At 38.3% G+C, this 24,616-nt stretch overlaps 1 protein-coding gene across 1 annotated transcript in view; it reads right to left on the bottom strand.

Annotated features, from left to right (window-relative positions):
• TCP-1 (T-complex protein 1 alpha subunit) overlaps positions 1-24,616 on the bottom strand; it is an 82,389-nt gene that overhangs the window by 43,058 nt on the left and 14,715 nt on the right. Inside the window, exons 3-8 of the mRNA XM_089419239.1 lie at positions 5,172-5,261; positions 4,894-4,980; positions 4,639-4,698; positions 4,412-4,462; positions 3,991-4,086; positions 1,632-1,697 (exon numbers count right to left, since the gene is read on the bottom strand). Of these exons, the coding sequence (XP_089275365.1) occupies positions 1,632-1,697; positions 3,991-4,086; positions 4,412-4,462; positions 4,639-4,698; positions 4,894-4,980; positions 5,172-5,261 (450 nt within the window). The remainder of the gene's footprint in view (positions 1-1,631; positions 1,698-3,990; positions 4,087-4,411; positions 4,463-4,638; positions 4,699-4,893; positions 4,981-5,171; positions 5,262-24,616) is intronic.

The raw sequence follows: 24,616 nt of genomic DNA, 5'->3' as shown, positions 1-24,616 counted from the left end.
TGGCAAAAGGCCTTCACCACCTCCACTTACTCTTGAAATTTTCAAGTGTGGATCCATGTGCCATACATCAAGTTTGCTAGACCTTCCAACCTTTCATGGTAAGTAATTTAGTTAGGAGTTCAGGCAACCATCATTAGGAGTTCAAGCAACCATGTCAACAAAAATCAAATCAAAATAGTTAAGGGAGCCACACTGACATAAGGTCAAAGCAATGATTTCCAACACCAATCAAATAATAATTTCCCTTGCAACTAACTTGACATTTTCGAAGGCAAGTCATCACAACAAAACTTGGACACAAATTCAGATTCCACAGTGTCGATAGGGTACTCCAAGGACATAACTTGGTGCACAAGAGGCAATGATTATGAGTTCCCAACCCATGTTGCTATGGTGGCACGCAGTTCCTAAGCTAGCAAGTTATTTGACTCATTTGTATTTAGAATGTTTTGCTATTTGGCAGTTAAATATGTACTAACTCACCCTATGGAGCTCAGTTTTAGTTTCCAAGGCACTCTTTTAAGAATGGTGATTGGAGTTTTAATCTTATTGACCATGTTTTTTCTAATATGCTAGTATTTTTTTTACGATGTGAACAATTATTGCAAATCTAGCTTATGGGGTGCAATTAAATACCATGTCAATGTGTACTAACTCACCCTAGGGCCTATGGAGCTCGTTTTTAGTTTCCAAGGCACTCTTTTAAGAATGGTGATTGGAATTTTAATCTTGTTGACCATGTGTTTTCTAATATGCTTGTAATTTTTAATGATGTGAACAATTATTGCAAATTTAGCTTATGGGGTAAAATTGAATACCATGTCAATTTGTTTTGTCACAGCTCACTTGTATAGTTTTGTAATATACTTATTGTACATATTGGTTTACCACAAAAATCATAAGCATATTAGAAAAAAGGCTGGTCAACAAGACTAAAAATCTGATGTTGTTGGGTACCAAGAATATTAGATGCTTATAAAACAGTTATATTAAATGGCCAACGGGAGCCACATGCAACAATAAAAAAATAAATTCACATACAAATGTGGATAAAAGAACACAACATTTCAATAAATGACAAACAGAAAAAAAACAAGATCCTCATTTGATATTGAAACATTAACTAAACTCATAGTATCAAAAACCTAATCTATCTTAAATGAATCTTGAAAACTATCATTTCTTCTTTATTTGAAAGGATTGCATGCCAATCACTCAATTAATGTGTTGTTTTATCTATCTATAGACTAAGCAAATAGTATAGGTGGAGACAACAAACAACATTTTAAAAATATTAATCGTAGACACTTGGTGCTACCAAGAAGTAGCAACTCAAACTGTGATATCCATTCAGCAATGATGATCTACACTCTAAAATTGCCTGTAATGTCATAGGATTTTATAACCCAAATTTCAAAACAAGGTGCAATAATTAAAGTAACAGTTAAGCACTTCTTCAGTTCAATTTGGAAATATCATTACAAAACGTAAATGGTATTTTTCATGAACTATTACTTCATGTCGCTAAACCGGGGCTTCACAATATAACAAAAATTGTAAGCAGTATCACAAAAATAGCAAATAATTGTCAACTATTTTGCTCCATGTCAATTCTCAAAACAACCACCTACCTTGATTGGATATTTTATTTCACCCTTGTTGTTAGTAGTTTTGACAGCTTGAACGGCATCCACAACCTATAAATCAAGGTCAACAAAACCAAAGCCTTCGTTACAATGCTGAGATGACATGTGAATGACAGTTGAAATGAAATGTTCATTTAGAAAGAGCAGTGCATGAATGAGAGTCTCTAACTTCATATTAAGGCTTTTTACAATAGCGGGAAATAGACCTTTCATACTACAGTTTAAGGGCATCAAACATCAATCCACAAATGGTGCAACAACTGTGCAATGATATTGGAAATTGCTTTTGACAGCAGACATGCAGACTCACAGACCAAACACAAATAGAATCAGACACACCACTTCAGTAAGAAAACATTGAAGCAGACTACGAAATAAAAATCTGGTCATGAATTCAAGACACGAGAAATAAAGGCACAGAGAGAAAGGTTCCAGCTGATGTTAACCATCACCAATATCCATGTAAGCATTGAGAGATTAAAGTAATCAGACTCAACTTGGAAAATTACTCATTGAAGCAGAAAACTAAGAGTTGGCTGGGACTCGGGAAAAAGAAAAGAGTTGATCTGGGGAATTTTTAACACTAAATTTTAGGGAAAAGATATTTTGATTTAGATGCATGTTTGCAATGCCCATTAAAAGCAAGTTTTCAATCAATCTTTCTCTCGAAATACATTTATGATACTACCTACTATAAAATGTCATGGATTCTGGACGGCTGACAGGTATATTGTTTGTCTTATGTGAAATAAGATCAGAAAAGAAAGAAAATTCAAGTGTTTTTTTCAGTATTTCATAGACAGAAGACCGAGTTTGACTCATGTTTGACTTGTGATCCCAGGTTACTCTCCCAAGTCAAACTTGCAAGTATGACACAGATGAGCTGACTTGGCTTGCCTTCCTCAAAGAGAAGTATCAGACTTGGTAGTTAACTCGAAAGAGTTCTGGTAACTCTGCTATTAATGCATAATAAATATTATACCTAAGTTGCATTATGCAGTGAAACAGGTACGCATTTCCAAAACTGAAATGTGCTGGAGACATCACCGCCAAAAAATTTGAAAATGATATATATATATATATATATATATATATATATATATATATATATATATATATATATATATATATATATATAATGTGCTATTTTATAAATAGCACATTATATTGAAACTTGGAAAGAAAGAATTATAAATAAATGAGCAAGAACATTTAAATGACAGTCATAAATGTCGAGCAATCTTCCACCATGATCCATCGCTATATTGGGATCCTCATCATTAGTATCACCCTTTGCCTTTACCTCGATCCTCTAGGGACATCAGTCAACACTACCCAATTTTTATGAAACTACCTAATCCAAGATTTAAAATATGGTAGGAAAAGCTTAACATGCTTAACCAATGATTCTTGCTAAGGCCGCAACATAGGAGTCCAATAATCAATTTCACAAACATAAAGGTAAATAAATGGCTTGATCTTGATTAAATGCCTATCACATACCCTCAGACACGATAGAATCTAATGAAAATGTTGCGATCCTACCAATCCTAAAATCCTGATAATTGTAAGTCTGTTGAATTTCATATTAGATATGGAATTCTATTTTCTCCATATGAAATCCAATGAGGTAGGAACCACTCTCAAACATCCTGAAACAGTTAATGGTAATGTTAAAAATTTAAGTAAGATTTGATATTTCCTCTAATTCTCATTAATTCATAATTTACCACTAATTAGCATTAAAACCAAAAATTGCAGTCGCAACAATCAAATTAAGGAAACATCACACAATTTTTTTTGGAAACGTGTTGTACAGAGTCCAGACACTGAAATGTTTTTCAGTCCATATGAAACATGTTTCCCGCAAGTGAAATACGTTTCATAAAATTGAGATGTGTTTCAACTTTCAAATGTGTTTCAGTCGCATTTCAGTATTTCAGTATGGATACATGACTGATACAAGGTGGGGGCATGTTTCAGCCAACATAGGATTATACAGGTTAGGAACTTGGGATAAATAGTACCACAATATCCATGTAAAATCCTAGGGAGAATTAGCAGAATTATGACTAAATCAAACATTACAATGCTGATGCAATAACAAAAACATATTCACAACAGAAAAGGCTTCAAATTCTAGATTTCTAGTTCCATTGGTTATCTCAGCAAAAGGTGAATGAAAACAAAACAAGTAATGTTGTGAATTGTAGTCTCTTCTTTTTAAATACAGTTATGAACCTAAAGATGATGGCATACAGTTATCTCCTCAGTAAAATTTATCCTTGTGACATAACATTATCTTCATTCAATTTATGTGCTGGTTGGAGCTGGTTGGATTTACCATTTTTGCAAAAAAATCATTCTCAGTACCAATGATTTTTGATGACATGCTTGTCTTTGCACAATTAATAAGAGAATCCTTGCCAAGCTTCTCAACCTGTTATGCAACAAATTCACATCCTCAGATTCACAATCATCCTTGTAATTTAATAATATTGAGCAAAAAGGCATTTCATCTAAGTAACGTAGCATGCTAGAATTAGACTTATAATTACGTTACACAAGCTTCCATAGCAAATGTTGCTTGGAATTATTAAATCCAAAAATATTCAATGTAAATTCCCAAGGCAAAAGGTGAGTAATACAAGGGCTGACAATCCCATACGCACTACCCATTGGACCTAAGCAATAAGCATGAGGGGGTCAATCAAGCAACCATTTGAGTTTACAGGTCATCATCAAAACTCTAATCATGAACTTACCTTAACAGCCAGTTTATCATCAATGTATTTGCAAGCTTCCCTCATTGCAAGCTGTTAAAAGAAATCAAATACAAATCAATATTGTTTGAAAACATAAAATTCCTAAACAGTAGTCTAAATTATCTGAAACAGCAAAATATATTTATCACAAGCCATGCCTATTAGGATTTTGCACTGGTAGGATTTTGCATCATGTAAATGCGAATGCATTTAATAAGGAGACTCACCCTGTAACCGCCGATGATAGAAGTAGGGTGAATCTTATTCCGAACAAGGTCATTGGCCCGCTGAAAACACAAAAGCCACAAAATTTGTCAAAAAGGAAATTAATGGCACATAGCTACACCGTGTCAGTGACAGATTGTGATGCATATTCATCAAGATTAAGATCAGACAATCAAAAGCACTAGATTAAATGGCATACATAATTAAATAAAGCAAAAAAAACAATATAAATAACAGCTTTGATATTTAGTAAACACCTTGAGTAGCTCTGCAGCAATAATAACAACTGAGGTTGTGCCATCACCAACTTCTCGATCCTGCAATTCTGCAAGTTCCACTAAAACCTACAGAAAGTATACACAAGAATCAGCAGCATCCAGAATACATAAAAATAGGATACAAGACACAAGACACAAAAACTTGCACAGGAAAATTAGTGAACAAACCAACAACAACTTACAAGCCCAATTATAACAAAATAATAGATTTTTCAGTCACACATCTAATATTCTAACTATAACATAATTCATCCAACCTTGGCAGCAGGATGCTCCACCTCCAACATCTTCAGTATAGTTGCTCCATCATTGGTGATTGTAACATCTCCAATGTCATCAACCAACATCTGTTATATTTTGTCCAAATTAGAGCATTAATCCAGTAATAAGGTCCTACATATAGTAGTAGAAGAGACTGTGCCATTACACACCTCCATCATGAAGCAGAACTAAAAGAAATACTCAAAAGAGATTCTACTTATTATTTATTAATACCATGCCATTGTATAAGTCTAACTATCCATGGCCTAAAGTCCTAGCATGAGATTTTGGCAGCTTCCTAATAAATAATGGAACCCTGAACCAATATTGATACCTTCTGCAGACAACGACCAAGGAAATATCCCACAGTAATACATAAAAGTTTCAACTTCAGAACAATAGAAACATTGCAGCATTTGGATCCAAAATGCACTAATTCCATAACATCTACTACAAGTTGGCAACCAAACAAGGCCAATGAATAGTTGAAATATAACGCAATGTTGCAACATTTTGCAGTCATTATAATCTACAAATGACACAAGATGGCAGCTAATTGTAAAGGCCGGATTATTGCAATTTTGCATATAACATAATTAGGTTTGAACTTTGAAGTATGTCACATCAGGTCAAGAACCACCCAGCATACTAAATCCAATTATGATAAACAACCCATTGTACTACATATATTAATGAGGGAAGAGATATAAGTGCCCCAGTCACCCTATTTGAGGAACCTTGTAAAGAATTCATGTTCATCTAAAATTAACAAGTCAAAAGGCAACCATAGAAGATCAATATTAACCACCAAAAATTCACAGATTGTTGACCTCACCGATGCTACTTGGAAGTCAGATAGTCAGGACCATGGGGGCTTCACTCAATGAACTTCTGACATATCACGTGCGTTCGTGGCATATTAAACAATATGCTTACTTTGACTACATATCGGAAAATACCTCTAAAAATCACATTATTTAACCCCCTACCATATGAACCCAATACACATTCCCAATTTAAAAAACCCCTACTTTCACTAGATATTGTAGGTATCCATTTTTCATTTACATTTTTTTATACCCCTTTATATTTTTCATTAATTTTGAGCTCCATTTTCATACCCACCAATATAAAAACCCTTTACCCCTTATTATATGCTCAATATATTAAGAAAACCTCTAAAAATCACATTATTTAACCCCCTACCAATATGAACCCAATACACATTCCCAATTTAAAAAACCCCTACTTTCACTAGATATTGTAAGTATCCATTTTTCATTTACATTTTTTTATACCCCTTTTATATTTTTCATTAATTTTGAGCTCCATTTTCATACCCACCAATATAAAAACCCTTTACCCCTTATTATATGCTCAATATATTATGCCATTTTTTCCTCAATATATATCCCCCAATATAAACACACGTGGTATGGTATTGCTCCCCTAGTGAAGCCCCGTGGTGAGGACCTACCTGTTATAAACATGACAGTTAAAAAATCATTCTCCAGTATAAGTAGAAATTCAAACTGTAACAGCACTGAACATTCATTGTTCAATGTATAAACAGAGACAGCATTAAAAATGGTACTGACAGCTCATTCCCAATCATAAAGACTAAAGACATTCATAAGAATACAGGGATGTTATAAAGGCAGCTTTCTTCCCTGAGAACAGCAGCTTAAGGCAGCTACCCTGTGCATATCCATATCATATGTTCCACCAAGACTCCGGGAAAAGGGGGACACAGGTGTAGGAAGGCGCATAGGGGGGACATGTGGGAGTACCCGGTACGGGGGGATGTCGGGTTGTGTGTGTGTGTGTGTGTGTGTATATATAAGTTGCACGAAACGCCGAAACGTTTCGGAGTTTCCGAAATGTGTACGTTTAGAAACGTCACCTCCCAAAAATGGAAACAGTTTGCCGAAATGTTGGTTGAAACGCCATATATGTTTATAATAATATATAAAAATAAATTTATAAACAAGTGAATAACACATTATCTTGCAAGAAAAAAGGGAATAAGACCTACAGATGACAATTTAGAAGGAAAACCAGGTCTATACTAACTCCCGTAGATGATTCCATAATGGTTGAGTTTTGGTCAAGTTTCGGCCGAGTTTTGAAGTTTCGGGTACGCGTATGACCCAAAACGTCGGGTTCCTAGAAGCTTCGTGCAACATAGAAATATATATATATGTTGCCAGGAAACGTGGGTTCAGGGACAGGAACGGGGATGGGTATGTCATTTTTTGAAACATGGTGCATGGGTTCGTCAGGGGTATATTATAATCTATATACAAATATTATATTTTATAAATTATAATATATATGAATTTGTATATTTTTCAACTTTAAACAAGAAAACTAAAAGATTTATGATTTAAACATGCACATCATTGAACATTCAACATTCACAATGAAATTTCAAAATTTCTAGTTTGATATCAAGTGCAAATTGGAGTTTACATATTAATAAGAATCATGATATATGTCCATTGTCATACTACAATCAAAATTTTCCCTAATACAACTCCAAACAAGAACTAGGAAATTTTAAAATACTAAAATAAAAATAGCTAATAGTGAACAATGGCTTCATCAAGCCATGCCATCAGCATCACTCAGATCTTCAATTAGCATGCTCTCCAGGTAGGAATCACTCTCATCTTGAGGTTGTTGCTCATCCATAGCAACTGGAGGTAGCTCAATAAGGCCATCTGGTTGTATCTCCTCGTCCACACACAGCATCATTTGTGTATTGGTCCCATCTCTTGAAAGTACCCTCCTTATACCCAGGTTCTTCTCGAGATCTGAGACGAAGTGTGCTATGAATGTATACTAAGTTCTCTACCTTCTTTGAGCCCAACCTATTTCTCTTTATTGAATGGATAAAGGCATAAGTACTCCAATTCCTCTCACAAGATGAAGAACTAACTAATTGGAATATTAGGGGAAGCCCATTAAATTAATTAAAATTTTAAAATAAAAACTATAATAAACCCCAAAGAACCCGATTTTGGGGTTCCAAATACCCATCATCAGGGTTCTTCATACCTGTCAAGCCAAAAGAAACCAAATTTTTTTAATGGAGAACCCGGTTCTTATGGGTTCTTCTCATAAGCACTCGTACCCGAATCTAGTACTTGGGGACGAGAACCCGAGACGGGTTCAAGAACCCCACCCCTGGGTTCGCAAACCCATGCAACATATATATATATATATATATATATATATATATATATGGGGGAAGGATACAAGAACCCCACCCCCGAGGTTCACGAACCCGTGCAACATTTTATATATATATATATATATATATATATTCATATTCAATAATGAAAGTATAAATTCATTGATCCAGATTCCATACATAATTGAATTAAATAATGAAATACACTAATCCATATCATCATTCATATTGATGCATATATCATTCATCCATACACCATGAGATTCAATAATGAAATACATTGATCCATATTCATCATTCTAGAATCTACATTGATTTAAAAATTAAATTAATCATTCATCATTCTAAATCGATTTAAAATTTAAATTCATCATTCTAGAATCTAATTGGTACTAAGCAAAATAGACTATAGTAGACACTGAAGTCTGATGACTAGAATAGTCAATTGACATAACTCAAACTCAAAAATCATATAGAGTGACAAGTCATAGAATCAATCTAAGGTCGTTGATATCTAGAGTCAAGACTCGAAAGTTAAAACTAAAAATTAAAAAATGGACAATGAGCATTGAATGGGATATGAAATTCTATTTTCTCCATATGAAGTCCAATGAGGTTGGAACCACTCTCAAACATCCCAAGTCATTTCATGGTAATGTTAAAAATTTAAGAATTTAACATTACCATTAATTGCATAAGCATTATCAGGGCTCTTTGGTTGAATATTAAGCTTCCCCACTCATAAATTATTGTTTTCAAGAAAAATTAAGGGAGGTCGCCCAAAAGCACCCTTTTTGGGGAGTTGCGTCCCCCACACTAGGGAAACGTTCCCCCTGCATCTCCCCATGTTTCCTCAAACGTCCCAGGTGCGTGGTGTGTGAGAGGTGCGTGCACCCCACCTTAGCGGACGCATCCTCGTGGAACACTGTCCATTTCCATCCCCATATCCATATCAACTTTTGCCTCACAGTAAAGGATAATTTGAAGTAAAGGATACCCAGTGGTGATTAGTGGGGAAAATGTAATTATGCAGTTGCATCCACTACACCAATAGTAGAAATAATCGATTATGCAAATATGGAGATATTATATAGGAGAGATACAAGATGTTATATAGCATATCAGGCAATGTAAGAGACAATATGTGTGAAAGGTATCCCACGTCAAAGTTCTACAAGGAAGATTTGATCCATCAGTTCATACAAGTTGGATAAGATGAATGCACCTTTATATATAGAAAACTTTGCAATTAACCCCAACTAGTATTAGGAGGCACCATAATTAACAATCTAGAACTAAATGGTTGTTTCAAAGTAGATGTTATGAAGTTGGTCATTGTAGCACAAGTACAGGGGAATCCATAGCAAATTACAATATGAGCCATTCATAAGATTCAATGACTCTTTCAATACGTTAGAGTCAAGGGAGGATCAACAAACCATAGCCTAAGGCAACATTCGCTTGTGGGTGATGCATGGGAATGGAGATCCAAAGGTTCAACAACATGCCATTTTCTTACCATCCCATATTGTCACTTCTTTATGACTAATGAGGATTTTTGCATGTGTTTCTTCAACCACTCTATCCAATCGATTACTATCTCCCCAAAGTGCCTTCCCCTGTTCGGATTATCCCTTAAAGCCTCGAGCCATCTCTTGCCAACTAGACAAGTACTAAATCAAGCTATCAAAAAGGATATATATTAATTATACATCCAAGTCACCTGGACCTCACCTTCGATGAGCCTAGGCTTGTAGATGTCCTACCTAAAGCACTTTTTGGAGCAGCAAGATGGCATCATCATCCGAACCCCCCCCCCCCAAACACAAGCATTGGATGCACTTGCTCAAGATCCCTTTGGGACAGCTTCAAGGCAACTCCCATCGACTCTGAATGCAGACAAATCGCCATATACCATGATCTTATAGGATCTGCCACATATGCCACCTTCAAGATTCAAAGACAAAGATGTGCTTTATGTTTTGGTATCCCCTAAACTATGAGATCAAAGGATGTTATCACTACCTCTATATCCCTCTTCATCAGGGAGATCTTCTACTGTAGTTCTTAGCTCTTACATGCCAAGCCCCGCACTAGGATGACCAAACCAATCACCTCATACTTCCATGTTGATCCATCAAATCGAAGGAACAAACAACCAACAAAGCTCAAGTGCATCAATGACTAGACAACAAAATGGTGACCTCAAGTTTCTCCTCAACCTCCCCCTTTAGGAAGGGGGAATATTATCAAGACCGGTTCAACAGTATCAATCAATACATCAGGCCACATGTTCTCAAAGCGCCGGAGAAATCAGCTCTAAACAACTCAAAGTAGTGCACCTTTCACCAATCAAACTACTTCCTAGACCCAAAGGAGAAGCCAAATATACATTTTAATTTTCCTTCTTTTGACCTCATACATTCCCCGAGATCATATAGTCGAACCCCCTCAGGGGCTCAAAGGACTGCAACTAGGTTTCTTTCTTTATATTATTTTTGACATTTCTAGGAGTTGTACTTGCATTTCCACATTATATTCATATTGATTGTACCCTTCAATCCCATTGACCCAATTCTGTGGTCATTCAACGAACATAGGAGGCCTCCCTTAGTGAGAAAGAAGAGGCCTTCAATGGTGAGAAGGAGGAGACCTTCAAAGGACTAGGTTAACATTTTAAATATGTTTCTCATAAAATTAATATAAAAAAAAATGTCATGCAATGGCCAAGCAACATGAGGAGGGGTTCACTTTTGTGGTCATTCAACGAACATGGGAGGCCTCCCTTAGTGAGAAAGAATAGGCCTTCATTGGTGAGGAGGAGGAGACCTTCCATGGACTAGGTTAACATTTTAAATATGTTTCTCATAAAATTAATACAAAAAAAATGTCATGAAATGGCCAAGCAACATGAGGAGGGGTTGTGACTAACAAGTGGTAGAGAAAGAAAACAAGGTGTATAGCAGCAAAATAAGTCATCCTTTTCATGTGATATGTGGCATGAGAGTGTAAGCATGGAGAATATACACCTTCAACTTGAAAGCCAAGACCTAGAAATTGATTGCATTTGTTCTTGAACATATAAATGTCCATTTTAATACATATGCAGAGGCTTATTACTTATCCTCTCCGTGTTGTTTGGGCATACTCTGTTGTTGCCTAAGCATCCCCATTTTGCTATGACGTCGTTGTTATCTCCAATTAGCATGGTGTTACTAATGATGATAGATTGGCGTAAAGGTTCACATGAAAAAACAATCAGATAGAGTTGTCATTATGTAGTCCTTAGTTCTATGGGTGCATTTACCCAATGGTCATTATTCATCTATATGATCTACTTTGTGCATTAGTGGAGAGACCACACTAAAGAGTAGATGCAAATCATGCTAAAAGACATTTGAAGCATTTTGAAACATGTGTGAGTTGGTGAATAGGGCCTATGTCGAATGTGTCTACCAACACAAATGTTTGACTAGAAAATGCTAAATTAAGTGTCTCAACATTGCCTTTTGTGTGTGCTTGAGTTGGTGTGTGTTGAGTTATGGTATGTTCTATGCTTATAATAGTTTACTTCTTTTCTTATTATATTCCACAGATTAGCAATCACATGTACATAAAGTAAAGTGCAGATAGAACATTAAACGATCAACAAAGAACAAGCCAAGACAAGAAACACAAGATGTGGCAGCTAGCCAGGGACAAACCCCACAATGTGTGGGGAAACCCTTTGATCAAAACTTCTTTTATCTTCAATAATTCAGCAAAGAGAAACAGTACAATAAATCTAATTTATATCAGCAGTAGCAAACCCTAGATCAGCAGCATCAACATTAGCGGCTTCATCATCATACTAGGGCAGACGATATTTCACAAACCGACCGTCGGATCGGCTTGATTCCACCACCAAAAGTTGCGGCTTCTAGAGGAGGTTCAGATGAACCAACAGCGCAGTTCAGATGAGGAGATCTTCTAGTCCACGCAGGTCAAACTTTACTGCTGCAGTTGCAGCTTCAGTTTCAACAACGTCCTTCAAACTAGGGCAGTCGATATCTTGCAAACCGTCCGTCGGATTGACTTGATTCCACCACTAAAAGTTGTGTCTTTCAGAGGAGGTTCAGATGAACCTATAGCACAATTCAGATGAGGAGATCTTCTAGTCCATTCAGGTCAATCTTTACTTCTGCAGTTGCAGCTTGAGTTTCAGCAACTTCCTTCAAACTAGGGCAGTCGATATCTTGCAAACCGTCCGTCGGATTGACTTGATTCCACCACCAAAAGTTGCGGCTTTCAAAGGAGGTTCAAATGAACCTACAGCGCAGTTCAGATGAGGAGATCTTCTAGTCCACGCAGGTCAAACTTTACTTCTGCAGTTGCAGCTTCAGTTTCAGCAGCTTCCAGCTTCACATGTGTGAGGGAGAGCCCCTTTTCTGCGCAGTAGAGGAGACTCTTTTCTACGCAGTAAAGGGAGAGAAATGTGATGAGATGAGTGAGTCCAAATGAGGAAAAGTCCTCCTGTATTTATACACAACGTTGGTGTTTGAATAGATGCGACTGTTGGGCTTCTGAGCCTACATGAGTTGTAGGTCGGCTTGATAATAATTCCATAATCAAAATAAATTCATATCTCCATGAATACTTATCGGAATCAGATGATCTTTATATCAATCCTACACCTCTCGACAAGAGGAATCTAATGAAAATATTATCAGCCATGAATAATATGACCCACATGAAGTTTGGCCCTAGTTGCTAATTTTAATAGTGTGCTCCCATGAAATCCTTTTACCTAGAAGACCATCAATAATGAGCATGAAATCCATGCTTTAATAATAATATTTTATCTTTTCTTTTTCTTGCTTGTTACATAGGATACATATTGAAATGAGTACCACAATTATGAAGATCGAAACTAGTTACATTTATGAACACTCCCTCGTAACTAGGGAGGTATTCATAATTGTACAACCAATACAACATATCTCAAACTGAAGAGTTCTCAAGAAGAGTCAAATTGACAAGCCATACTGTACGCATCATCATTATAACCAGCATTATCCTTGAGGCCTAACTGGACAAACTCTACTTTTAATCAAGAGCATTAAGTTGGAAGACTTTATGTGTGATATCGCACTACCTCTCTAAGGTACATACCCCATCCGGATGTCCACAAGTTATGTCCTTTTAGGACTATTCTTATCTTGGATCTCCATACCTGAGTCCTCAAAGAATATTAATCCTCTTCGACCACTCTTCTCTTGGATTCTTGTCCCATCCTCAGAGAGTGTTGGTCCCTTTCCTTTCTTGGATGTTATATCATCAAGGAAACCACAAATGTTTATCCAATCCTCTGTCATTCTCTCTGAGGCGCCCTAGAACCTCCAAGCGAAAGCAGCGACAACCCAGTATGCCCACAGGACAGCAAACTTTGATAAGCTTCTCTCTGTGTTCTTCTCTCGACCTCGAATGTTAGGAGTAGGAACTGGACAGGAGACTCACTTTTTCTCCTTCTCCTTCTCTGCTTCATCGCAGTGCTTTGTTTCGAAGCCGAGAGCTTCTAGCTTCTACATTTACATTTACTTAGTTTATAGATGTATTTTCTGCTCTTTAAAAAGAAATGTTAAAGGGGACCGTTTGGCCCACCGGCTTGGCATGTCGTAATCATTGTAACCGACAGTCCCGTTGACCTATTATAGTCATTTGTTGGACATTAATAAAATTATCGTATCTTATCTTCATCACCTGAAGAGGAGAATGCACATGTGATGTCCATCATCACTCCCTCCCAACCAGAGAGTACATTCATATTCTCTCTTAATCTTGAGAATAGAACCTTGCTCCTTATTCACGGAGACTCCTTTTTGCTCCCTCGCAAACCAGAGGAGATTCCTTCCTTCCAATAATGGAATCCAACAACACATTCCTTCCTTCTAATATGGAAGCCAGCAACACAAGCCTCATTGTTTGTCTTCATGAGAGTAACGTTGATTTTTGGGTAGCATCGGATGTGCTCTAGCTCTGAAATTTTGTGGAGGGGCTAGAACACATGAGATCTCCAAGACCCTGAAATCGTCTAGTGAAATTCCACCCAGATTGTATTTTATTAAAAATAATTCATATTTTTAATGGGGTTCCTAAGTCTAAACTTAGTTAGGAAGATTTGGGTATTAATGAAAATATGGATGAGAAACTTCTAAGAGACGAGGATCAAATCTAATTTAATCTAAGCCGTTGATTAGAGATTAGATCACAATCGTTGATTTCTCAACAGGAAAAGTATAAATGGAGGCTTGGGGTCAATTGGAGAAGACACACAGAGAGATTGAGGAAATCGATTTTTCTGAGGTGAGAAGTTCTCAGGAGAGAAATCGATTGGGGAGATCTTGCAACTGAGGGGCAATGATAGTTCGGGAATACAGACAAAGAAGCAAAAAGAAGCTTGTGGAGGCAACGCAATAGCCAGGAGAGCCGATGTTGGGCCAATCTGGCCCCATGCAGCCTTGATGTAGAGCCAGAAGGGCTAGCGCAGAGGAAGAGTTGCCTTCCACGCAAAAAGTCGGGGAACTGCCGGAACAGTCAGGAAAGTTGACGCAGTGGGCAGAAGTGTTGACACAGAGCCTCAGAGAGCTCCACGCAAGCCCACGCAGTTACTGCAAAGGGGCAGCGCAATTGTAGCCAGGGCCAGCTAGTTTTGTTGTCGGATTAGCCAGAATCTACCGGGTGAAGTGAGGTAAACCGTAAAACTCACTCAAGTTTTCTGCCACTGTATTTCTCTGTCACTGGTTTGTCGAGAGGGCAACCAACATTTGTATTCAAAACTTCTTCTTAATAATAGAAAACCCTTAGAGTTGTTGCACCAGTTTTCCCGCATTGGGTTTTCTCGGGGACGTTTAGTCCAAAAATAAGTGTGTCCTTTGTGTGTTTGTCTCATTTATTTTTCAGTACTTGATCTATATATTGGTGTAGGATGCAATGTATTTACATTAATATTTTCCGAATATTTCTGAAAATAACTTGTTAAATGAAGAACACAAGTAGGTAATGCAAATCAATTTACTGCAGTAGGATTTCTGACTTGTTCGATTCAGAAATTTTCACATGGTATCAGAGCGATTGCAGATCAAGGAGGACTGAAGCCATCGGCAAAAGGACAGAGGAAAATCTATGCTGAAGACAGTTGTCCCAAGAGACAGCACAATTTCTGGTCGAGAGAGCAAAGGAGGGGCGACACAGTCACCAAGGGAGGCTCACGCAGAGCCTGCGTCATCCTGATTAGGTGGCGTTGTTGCTGCAAAGGGCAGCACAGAGCCTGTTGAGGCTCATTTTTTCGGTTGCCGAGGCTAGAGATGCAGCGGAAACTTCATCTAGAGTTGCTGGTGGGGCGCTGATTCTGTTGGTGCAAAACAATACCTAGTGGGGCAGAAGAAAAGTAGAGGGAATCAGTTCCTCAAAAGATTTATTGCCAAGAAATCTAGATCTAGTGCTGAGCAGTAGCAAAGAGAGATCAGAGAGGGGTAGTTGGCAGAACGATTTCCGTGAGGGAAATCAAAATTCAGACGGAGCTTGTTCCTTAGAGGATTTCTAGCGCCAAAGAAATCCAGATCCGAGTTTTGTTGGGGCAACAGCGAAAGAGGGAGAAGAGAACTAGTTCGACATTCATCTTAGCAGAGATGGCAATTAACGGACTGAGGGATCAAGACAAGTTGGCCAGAGCATCCAACTTCGTCATCTGGAAGGCCAAGATCCTTGCAGTTTTGGACAAAAATGGCATCAAGGATTATGCTTTGAAGACAGTTGTTGTTACGGTTGATGTTGATCCTCTCAAGAAGTACAATGAGGCTCAAGTTAAAGCAAAGTGCATGATCTTGGACGAGGTCAAAGATCCTATGATACCACATATTGCTGAGAAAGACACAGCGAGGGAAATGCGGGAGGCCTTGACCACTTTGTACAAGAGAACTTCTATTCAGCGGAAGATGTTGCTTGAGAGTCAGTTGAGACAGATTCAGATGCAGAAGGGAGAAGAAATCAATCCCTTCCTTCTTAGGTTGCAAGGGATCCGTGACCAGCTAACTTCCTTAGGGGCCACACCAAATCCTAAATTTATGGTCAGGATTGCCCTGAATGCAGTAATTGAAGACTAGGAAACCTTTGTCCAAAGCATCTTGGGCAAGGCTTCTCTTCCCAATTGGGAGGAGATGTGGGCAGCTCTTCGACAGGAAGAGATCAGACGGTTGACCATAGCAGGAACCAGTAGCAAAGGGATCAGAGTCAAGAACGAGGAAGAGGAGGATGCAGCTCTCGCATCAGCGGGACAACAAGGGCAGCTGAAGAGGAAGAAAAAGGACATCCAAAGTCAGATGCTTCAAATGTGCAGAAATGGGTCATTTCGCCACACAGTGCACTCGAAAGGGCAAAGAAGAGAAGTCTGACCCAAAGGGTGCCCCAGCAAAAGCTTGCGGAGAGGACAACGATGATGATTGCGCCATGAGTGCTCATGCACCTCTAGAGAAGAGGTGGGGCGATATTGAGTTGTAGTCGAGAGGACTACAGTGAGCGCAAGATCCTTGAGGTGGCCAAACTCTTGGATCACATACGGCAACGGGAGCCCTTAATGACATTAGCAGATTGACGAGAGTCAGTTGGTGCGAGGGATGATGGAGCGACAGTGGCAAAGCTAGAGTGCCAAAGTCTGAAGCAACGTAGTGGAGTGTTGCAGCAATGCGGGGGGCATAGAGCAAATACAACAACAGCGCAGTAGCATCAAATGGTCAGCAAAGATTGGCAGCAGAGGTAGCTTCAGCATCACGGGGTATCCAGATTGACCAACATGTCAACTTTTGGGTATCTTTCAGTTGCTTACTTCTCAGCAACTGAGTTGCAGTGTAGCAATTAGTGATGGCAGTGCTACGGGCAGCATGATGCAACATATTGAGAGGGAGTTGCAGTATAGATGTAGCAGTGACAGTGGCAGTGTCATGGGCAACAACGCAGTGGATGAGGGGCAACAGGCCGAGCATCAGCAGAGCAAAGGACCGATGTCGTGGATCAGTGTGATACTTCTACTGAGAAGTATTGCTAGAGCACATTCCTTGCTAAGAGGGAGTGTTGATTTTTGGGTAGCATCGGATGTGCTCTAGCTCCGAAATTGTGGAGGGGCTAGAACGCATGAGATCTCCAAGACCCAGAGATCATTTGGTGAAATTCCACCCGGATTGTATTTTATTAAAATAATTAATATTTTTAATGGGGTTCCTAAGTCTAAACTTAGTTAGGAAAATTAAAATAGTAATGGGTATAAATGAAAATATGGGTGAGAAGCTTCTAAGAGACATGGATCAAGTCTAATTTAATCTTAGTCGTTGATTAGAGATTAGATCACAGTCGTTGATTTCTCAACAAGAAAAGTATAAATGGAGGCTTGGGATCAATTAAAGAAGACACACAAAGAGATTGAGGAAATCGATTTTCTGAGGTGAGAAGTTCTCAGGAGGGAAATCGATTATGGAGATCTTGCAGTTGAGGGGTAGTGATAGTTCGGGAATACAAACAGAGAGGCAAAGAGAAGCTTATGGAGGTAGCACAATAGCCAGGAGAGCTAACATTGGGCCAGTCTGGGCCCACGCAGCCTTGACGCAGAGCCAAAAGGGCTAGCATAGAGGAAGAGTTGCCTTCCATGCAGAAAATCGGGGAACTATCGGAATAGTCGGGAAGCTGACGCAGTGGGAAAAAGTGCTAACTCAGAGCCTCAAAGAGATCCACGCAGTTATTGTGAAGGGGCAGCGCAATTGTAGTCGGGGCCAACCAAGTTTGTTACTAGATCAGCCAGAATCTGTCGAGTGAAGTGAGGTAAAACTCACTCAGGTTTTCCGCCCTTGTATTTCTCTATCATTGGTTTGTCGGGAGGGCAACCATCATTTGTATTCAAAACTTCTACTTAATAATAGAAAACCCTCAGAGCTGCTGCACCAATTTTACCGCATTGGGTTTTTCCGAGGACGTTTAGTCCAAAGATAAGTGTGTCCTTTGTGTGTTTGTCTCATTTATTTTTCAGTACCTGATTTGTATATTGGTGTAGGCTGCAGTGTATTTACATTGATATTTTCCGAATATTTCTGAAAATAACTTGTCAAATGAAGAACCAAAGTAGGTAATGCAAATCAATTTATTGCAGTGGGATTTCTGACTTGTTCAATTCAAAAATTTTCACAAGTAACAGCTACTTGATTTTTATAGCTACATGGCTCCCTCTTTCTTTTGCATCACATGTTTTCTTTCGAGGTATCATAGAGCTATTTCGACTCTTTTGTTCTTACGACAAGATCCAGGTCATTTTACTCACTCATCACTTTCTTCTTCAATCATGAAGGCATTGCATTGAGCCTTCTTGATCTTCAATCTGAAAACTGAACTTCCTCGAACTTTTGGTTATCTTCTTGTACAGCTACCCTTTCAATCCAAAGATGGAATCATCTTGACTTTATAGTTGCCAAGGACCAAACATTCTCAACATTCTTCGTTCATACAGTTGAACTTGCCCAAACTGTCATCATATTTTTCCTTCAACATTATTTTCCCAGTAGCCAAAAATAATATGTTAGCTAGATAACCAAACCATAAACGAAATAGACTTACCTTACCATGGTGAGCTTCTTGTAACATCAACATCCTCATTGACCATCTCCACTTGATACTTCCTTCATGCATCAGAGTGGCCAAGGATCAAACTTGATTACCAAGTTACAACTTTTCTTCTAGAGATTATACTAGATGTTAATCAATATCAAATACATATTCTAGATAAAGTCCCAATCTTCTATACATTCTTAAGTAAGTCACATTCTATTATTTTCCAACATCATTAGTACTTAACCATATCTTTATAACCAACTTCATTTAGTAAGATACTTGCATATATGAATCTTCTCTAAAGTTTACTTTTCAACATGCATTCCTATGCTTTCATTCAATCATCTAGATATCCATATATCTCACAAAAGTTTGTATCCTAACCCATTTCAACCGTTCATCTCTTTTTACCAGTACGTTTCCACATTACATAGAATACATATTATCCCTGTCATGATGCTTTCCCAAGGACTTTCCAAGATGATGGTCCTTCACGGATCATAATGATCTATTTCAACAATATGACAATCTCTAACATAGTCTGGATGAACATTACGCCAAATGGTCTACTATTATATCCTAAATGATTTCTACTAAGCAACATAATAAATTACAAACATGCTATTGTCATATGCTTCTATCCTATGATGCTTATGCAAAACATATCTAAAGAGAAATCAACATTCATAAAGAATCTAGAAGTCAGTGAACCTTCTTTCAATAGTAAAGAACCTTCAATTCATCCTTCTTTGCCTTCTTCTCAAGTTCTCCCACTGCTTCGACTACATGGGCTTCACTTCTATCCTTTCTCTTATTGCTCTGTTGATTTGGACAGTCCCTCTTGTAGTGTCCAAACTCATTGCACTTGAAGCAACACACCTTGGACATATCTTTCTTCTTGGACTTGCCAAACTTTCCTTTCTTCATCTTCTTGACTTGAGCTAGAAAGGCTTGAGACTGCTCATCTAATCCAGTGTCACCCTTGACCTTAATCCTTGATTCTTCTAGTATGCATTGTGCCCACAACTCATCAAAGGGAGTTGAATCCTTCTTGGAGTAGAAATTCACTAGCTTGTCGTGCATGGCCTTGGAAGTCTTCAGGTTTGCCACAAATGGAACGATAATCCTTGATTGATTCAAATGTGACACTTTGAGCTCTTACTTCCCCTTTCTTGTAGTTTGCTAGTTCTTGTGTCTTATCTTTCTTTGGTTCGGTAACTTATCTGATAACATATCCCATTACATCTTACTCTATGAGTATCAAAGTCAATCCTTTTCTTCCATGCTAAATAATTTGAAGCCCCAATGAGCTTATTGCTCTCCTTGCAGAGAGAACCTACATGACTTGAAGATTCAGCCATTATGAGATAGTGTGATACTTCTTTGACTAATATCTCCAACCTTCTTGATGACTTCAAGACCTTCAAAGAGTTCTTGATGATGCCCTTGAAAGATGTTCCCCGGGATTCCTCCACTAATAGCTTCCAAGATTGATGCCTTGCAAAAAGACTTTCGTTTTTGCGAGATCAATACCCTCATTGCAAGATGGATGTAGTTTTCATCTTCTTCAATGTAGAAACCCTATATTAGAAGGGTCTTCTACCAACGAGCCTTTATCCAAATCCCTTCAAGAGACAAACTTCTTTTAGGCCTTGAGAGCTTCCTTTCCCTAGATCAACAATTCTTTCTTGTGTCCTTTCCGTTGCCTACCTTGCTCACCTTAGCTCTGATACCATGTTAGAAAATGTAAAGTGACAACTTATTAAACTTATTTTCTTTGATCTTGATACTTGCTTGTGAATCGTAGTTATCTTCTTTATGTTCTTTTAGTTAGATTTGTTTCATCAAACAATATCAAGAAGCAATAACAACAAAAGTGGACACAGATATAGGCTCTCGGCCAAGGCAAAACCCCTCTAAGGGGAAAACCCGGAAACTCTTCTCTTCTTGGAATTTGCTTCAAATGAGATACAAAGACCCAATCCCTAAACCAAGTCCTTCACCTAGTACCAAGTCAGCTCTTCCTCAAGTCCCTCTTGAATTTGCACCAGACTACTACACACTGCAACTCAATCTGCCAGCTACATCAATGCTACTCGACCTACAACTTCAACTTGCAACTTTAGCCCTACAACTCTTGAAGAAACCCTAATTTGATCTCCTTCTGCGACCTTCCAAGAGCAAGACAACTCTTCCTAAGGTCAGCGAGATTTGGACAAATTTTCCTTCCTTCCAGCTACCAATTTCTGCATTTCATCCTACTACAACTTGGCCCTGCAACTTTGGCCTCTTCTCGCAACCCAGAAACCTTAGATTTTCGGACTTGTGAGCGAGATAAAGGCCAAAAACAGAGAAATATTGTCCTCCTTTCTTCTTGACCTTCGCTCTCCTTTTCCAGCTTCCTAGCTACAAATCGATGTCTTCTCAAGATATCGAACTTGTGTGTGTGTGTGTCTCCAAAGGAAGTCAAGCTACTCTTTATATAGCCTTCTCAAGGGGTTGAATTCCCTCCTTTTGGCCGACTTGTACTCTTGGAGATTCCAGGAATTTCTAGACTCAAAAATAATTCCTTTTATAATTACAAATTGTTTGAAGGGGTCTTATAAATATTATGTTGACTCCATTGACTCATGACAATAAATCCTAAGACCTAACAAACCCTGGAAGCATGAAGAACATGCTTTTACCTAGAAGGCCATCAATAATGAGCATGAAACCCATGCTTTAATAATAATATTTTTTTCTTTTTCTTTCTTGTATATTACATAGGATACATATTGAAATGAGTTCAACAATTATGAAGACCGAAACTAGTTACATTTCTCAACAAAGACAATGTGGGAGTGCCAGCACAGCTCCTAGAAAATGCCAAAAATAATACAAAAAAAAACTACATAAATATATGTATAAAACCATGACAAATGTACAGTGTTAAAAAACAATAAGTGAGTTTGTCCCACGGCCAAAAAGGTGGACAACCCAACCCAACAACCTATCAAGAGAGAAAGCCAAAGAGGGCGATCAGACAATTGGTCAAATGATGTTAACGTCTCATGAATCTAATGGTTGACGGCAAGGGGGGTGAACTGGGCACTAGCTCCCTTTCGAAGTCATTTAGAACCATCAAGGAGCTTGGTTGCACAATCTAGGGGAGAAGTACAAATGAAGGTTACTCCTAACATTCAAGGTCAAAAAAAGTAAACTCTAAATGGATCTTTGGTTGTTCCTCTCGATCTAGACGGTATTCTAACAAGTGAAGCATTCTCTACTCTAGATTTGTATAGAGATTATCTCTCTAATGCTTTGAGGATGTGTGGCCTAATGTACGAACCAATGCCTCCAAACTGGTCTCAATAATATTAGGTGATCTCCCATATGGGGAGGTTGCAAAGAAACTAGAGGTCTCACTATCCTGCTATTTGGCATGCTCTAGAACTTTGCTTATCGTTTGTTGCTCTGATCTAATGGATCATGGAAGCATGAGGTAATCAGTTTGGTCATCCCAGGGAGGGGCATGGAGTGCAACGGCTAAAATTTGTGGCTAGAAATCTCCTTGATGAAGAGGGCCAAGCATCTCTAATCATGGTACCAAAAGATAGTAAAGTGGGAGCCGCTTGAAACCCCATAGAGGCAATGATAACATACTCTAGTATCATTGTATAAGGGTTACCAAAAAATGAAGTACATCTTTGTCTCTGGCTCTTGAAGGTGGCATACATTTCAAATCCCATTAGATTGTGGTATATGGTGACCTGTCTCTATCTAGAATTGATGGGAGTTGACCAAAATTGTCCCGAAAAGGATATTAAGAATGTGAAATTTCCACGAACGCAATAAACTAGAGTTTAATCTTCTATCTATTGTAGATTATTTGTCTTCTGAATTATTATTCAGCAAATAATGATTAAACCACTATCGTAATCTTCACAATTAAAAATGTTGCGAAATATAAAAACTAGAACTAAAAAATATGCACACACACGTAAAATTATGACACTGTTATTTTTGGACAATTGTCCTTGGAAAAACCCTGAAAGGAAAACCAGTGTAGTAAATGAGGGTTTTATTATTATTCAATGATTTAGGAGAAATTACAATTGATTTCCTTTCACTGGCAAACCTTTGGCAAATACTAATCATCATTGGCAAAATTTACTGGAGACTAATTGTCTCCTTCTGCTACTTGATTTGGCCCTCTCCCAACAACTCGCACTCTCCCAGGCTATTAGGAGTGCCTCTGGAAAATGCGCACTATTGCTTTCTAGAAATTCATTCAACCGCAGAATCACCTTCCTGCAAGTCATCCTACCTCCCTCTGCCTCTGAAACCCACTTGCTTTGCCTCCAGAATATAGATTTGGCCTCTAGCAACTGAAAAATCTGGCTACTCGCACCAGCTGATGCGGCCTCCTCTTCCTATCTCCCTGACACTAAAGAACACTGAGGAAATCTCCTTTGGACTCCAATTAATTCACTTTAATTAACCAATTTTCCTAAGTTAGACTTGGGAAATATTTAATTATGGCTAATTATTTTAATTGAGGTGTCTCTAAGTCTTATCTCGCATAACCTTTTATGGGCTTTGGAGATCTCGTGTCCCTTAGTCTCTTAAACACCATAGAGACTAGAACACCCATCCATCGTTACCTCAAACAAAAACTAACAGAGCAAGTCCATTCAATGTCTACTGTGTACAGCGGGGTGAATAATCATGCCATTATACAACTCAAAAAATTGATCTATGTAGAAAGGCATCTCCAAGCCAAGGTTCGTAGGGGGTGAGATGCAAGTGACCTAAATGTACAATCTGTAGATATCCTCTCTAATAACCCATCTATTCAATGAGAGATGGAATGGCTCATCAAGGGAGAATCCAAACCAGGAAAGGAGAAATAGGGAGACAATAATCATTTGAAGAAGTGGATGACGCCTCTAAGAACCAAACAGACGCTTGGCCTACAAAAGGATCTAAGGCGAGAGCCTCCAAGGAGCAAAGTACAAGGTAGGGATACCTCTCTCCCCCAATGGGAAAGTCTTCGAGAGATTGGAATCTATGAAGGAATGAAAGCAAGCAAAAAATGACCTCAAGGTGAAAAGGTTAGATGCCAAACTCTACCTGAATGATGGGCTATGGAACCATCCACTTACATCATATGATGCACCTAAGAAGAAAAGCTTATACTCTCTCTAGTCTAATCCAATCTGCCTGCAACAAGCTTAGTCCCCAAATCTTGGAGCCATAGAGAGCTATGGGCCTACTAATCACCTCCATGAGATAGAGTTTGGTTGAGATGTCCTGAAACTACCGCTAGAAGCCTTTTATCTCAATAACGGCCAAGGAACCATACCCTTTACTAACCGAGGCTAAAGGGCCTACCACAAACCAAAACAAGGCCTCATGAAATGTACTCCGAAGTAAGTGTAAGTTGTGGTGATCTCAATTTCTATCCCTTAATAGTAGAAATGTAAATTTGTAAGAGAATGCTTTAATGCATTGAAGATGAAAACCTTGGTTTTACCCATGTTAACTATCAGTTGTTGAAGGTCACAAAAACTGGCCAATGTGTCGATCTATTTCTGCAAAACCTGTTAGAATTTTAGAACCCAGCACCTGGTATTC

The sequence above is a fragment of the Pinus tabuliformis genome, chromosome 6, assembly GCF_031772625.1.
Source record: "Pinus tabuliformis cultivar Carrire ecotype Pingquan chromosome 6, CPIR1, whole genome shotgun sequence".
In the NCBI taxonomy this organism is placed as follows: Eukaryota; Viridiplantae; Streptophyta; class Pinopsida; order Pinales; family Pinaceae; genus Pinus; species Pinus tabuliformis.
The sequence above is the reverse complement of the archived record's forward strand: the minus strand, read 5'-3'. Positions and strand labels throughout refer to the sequence as shown.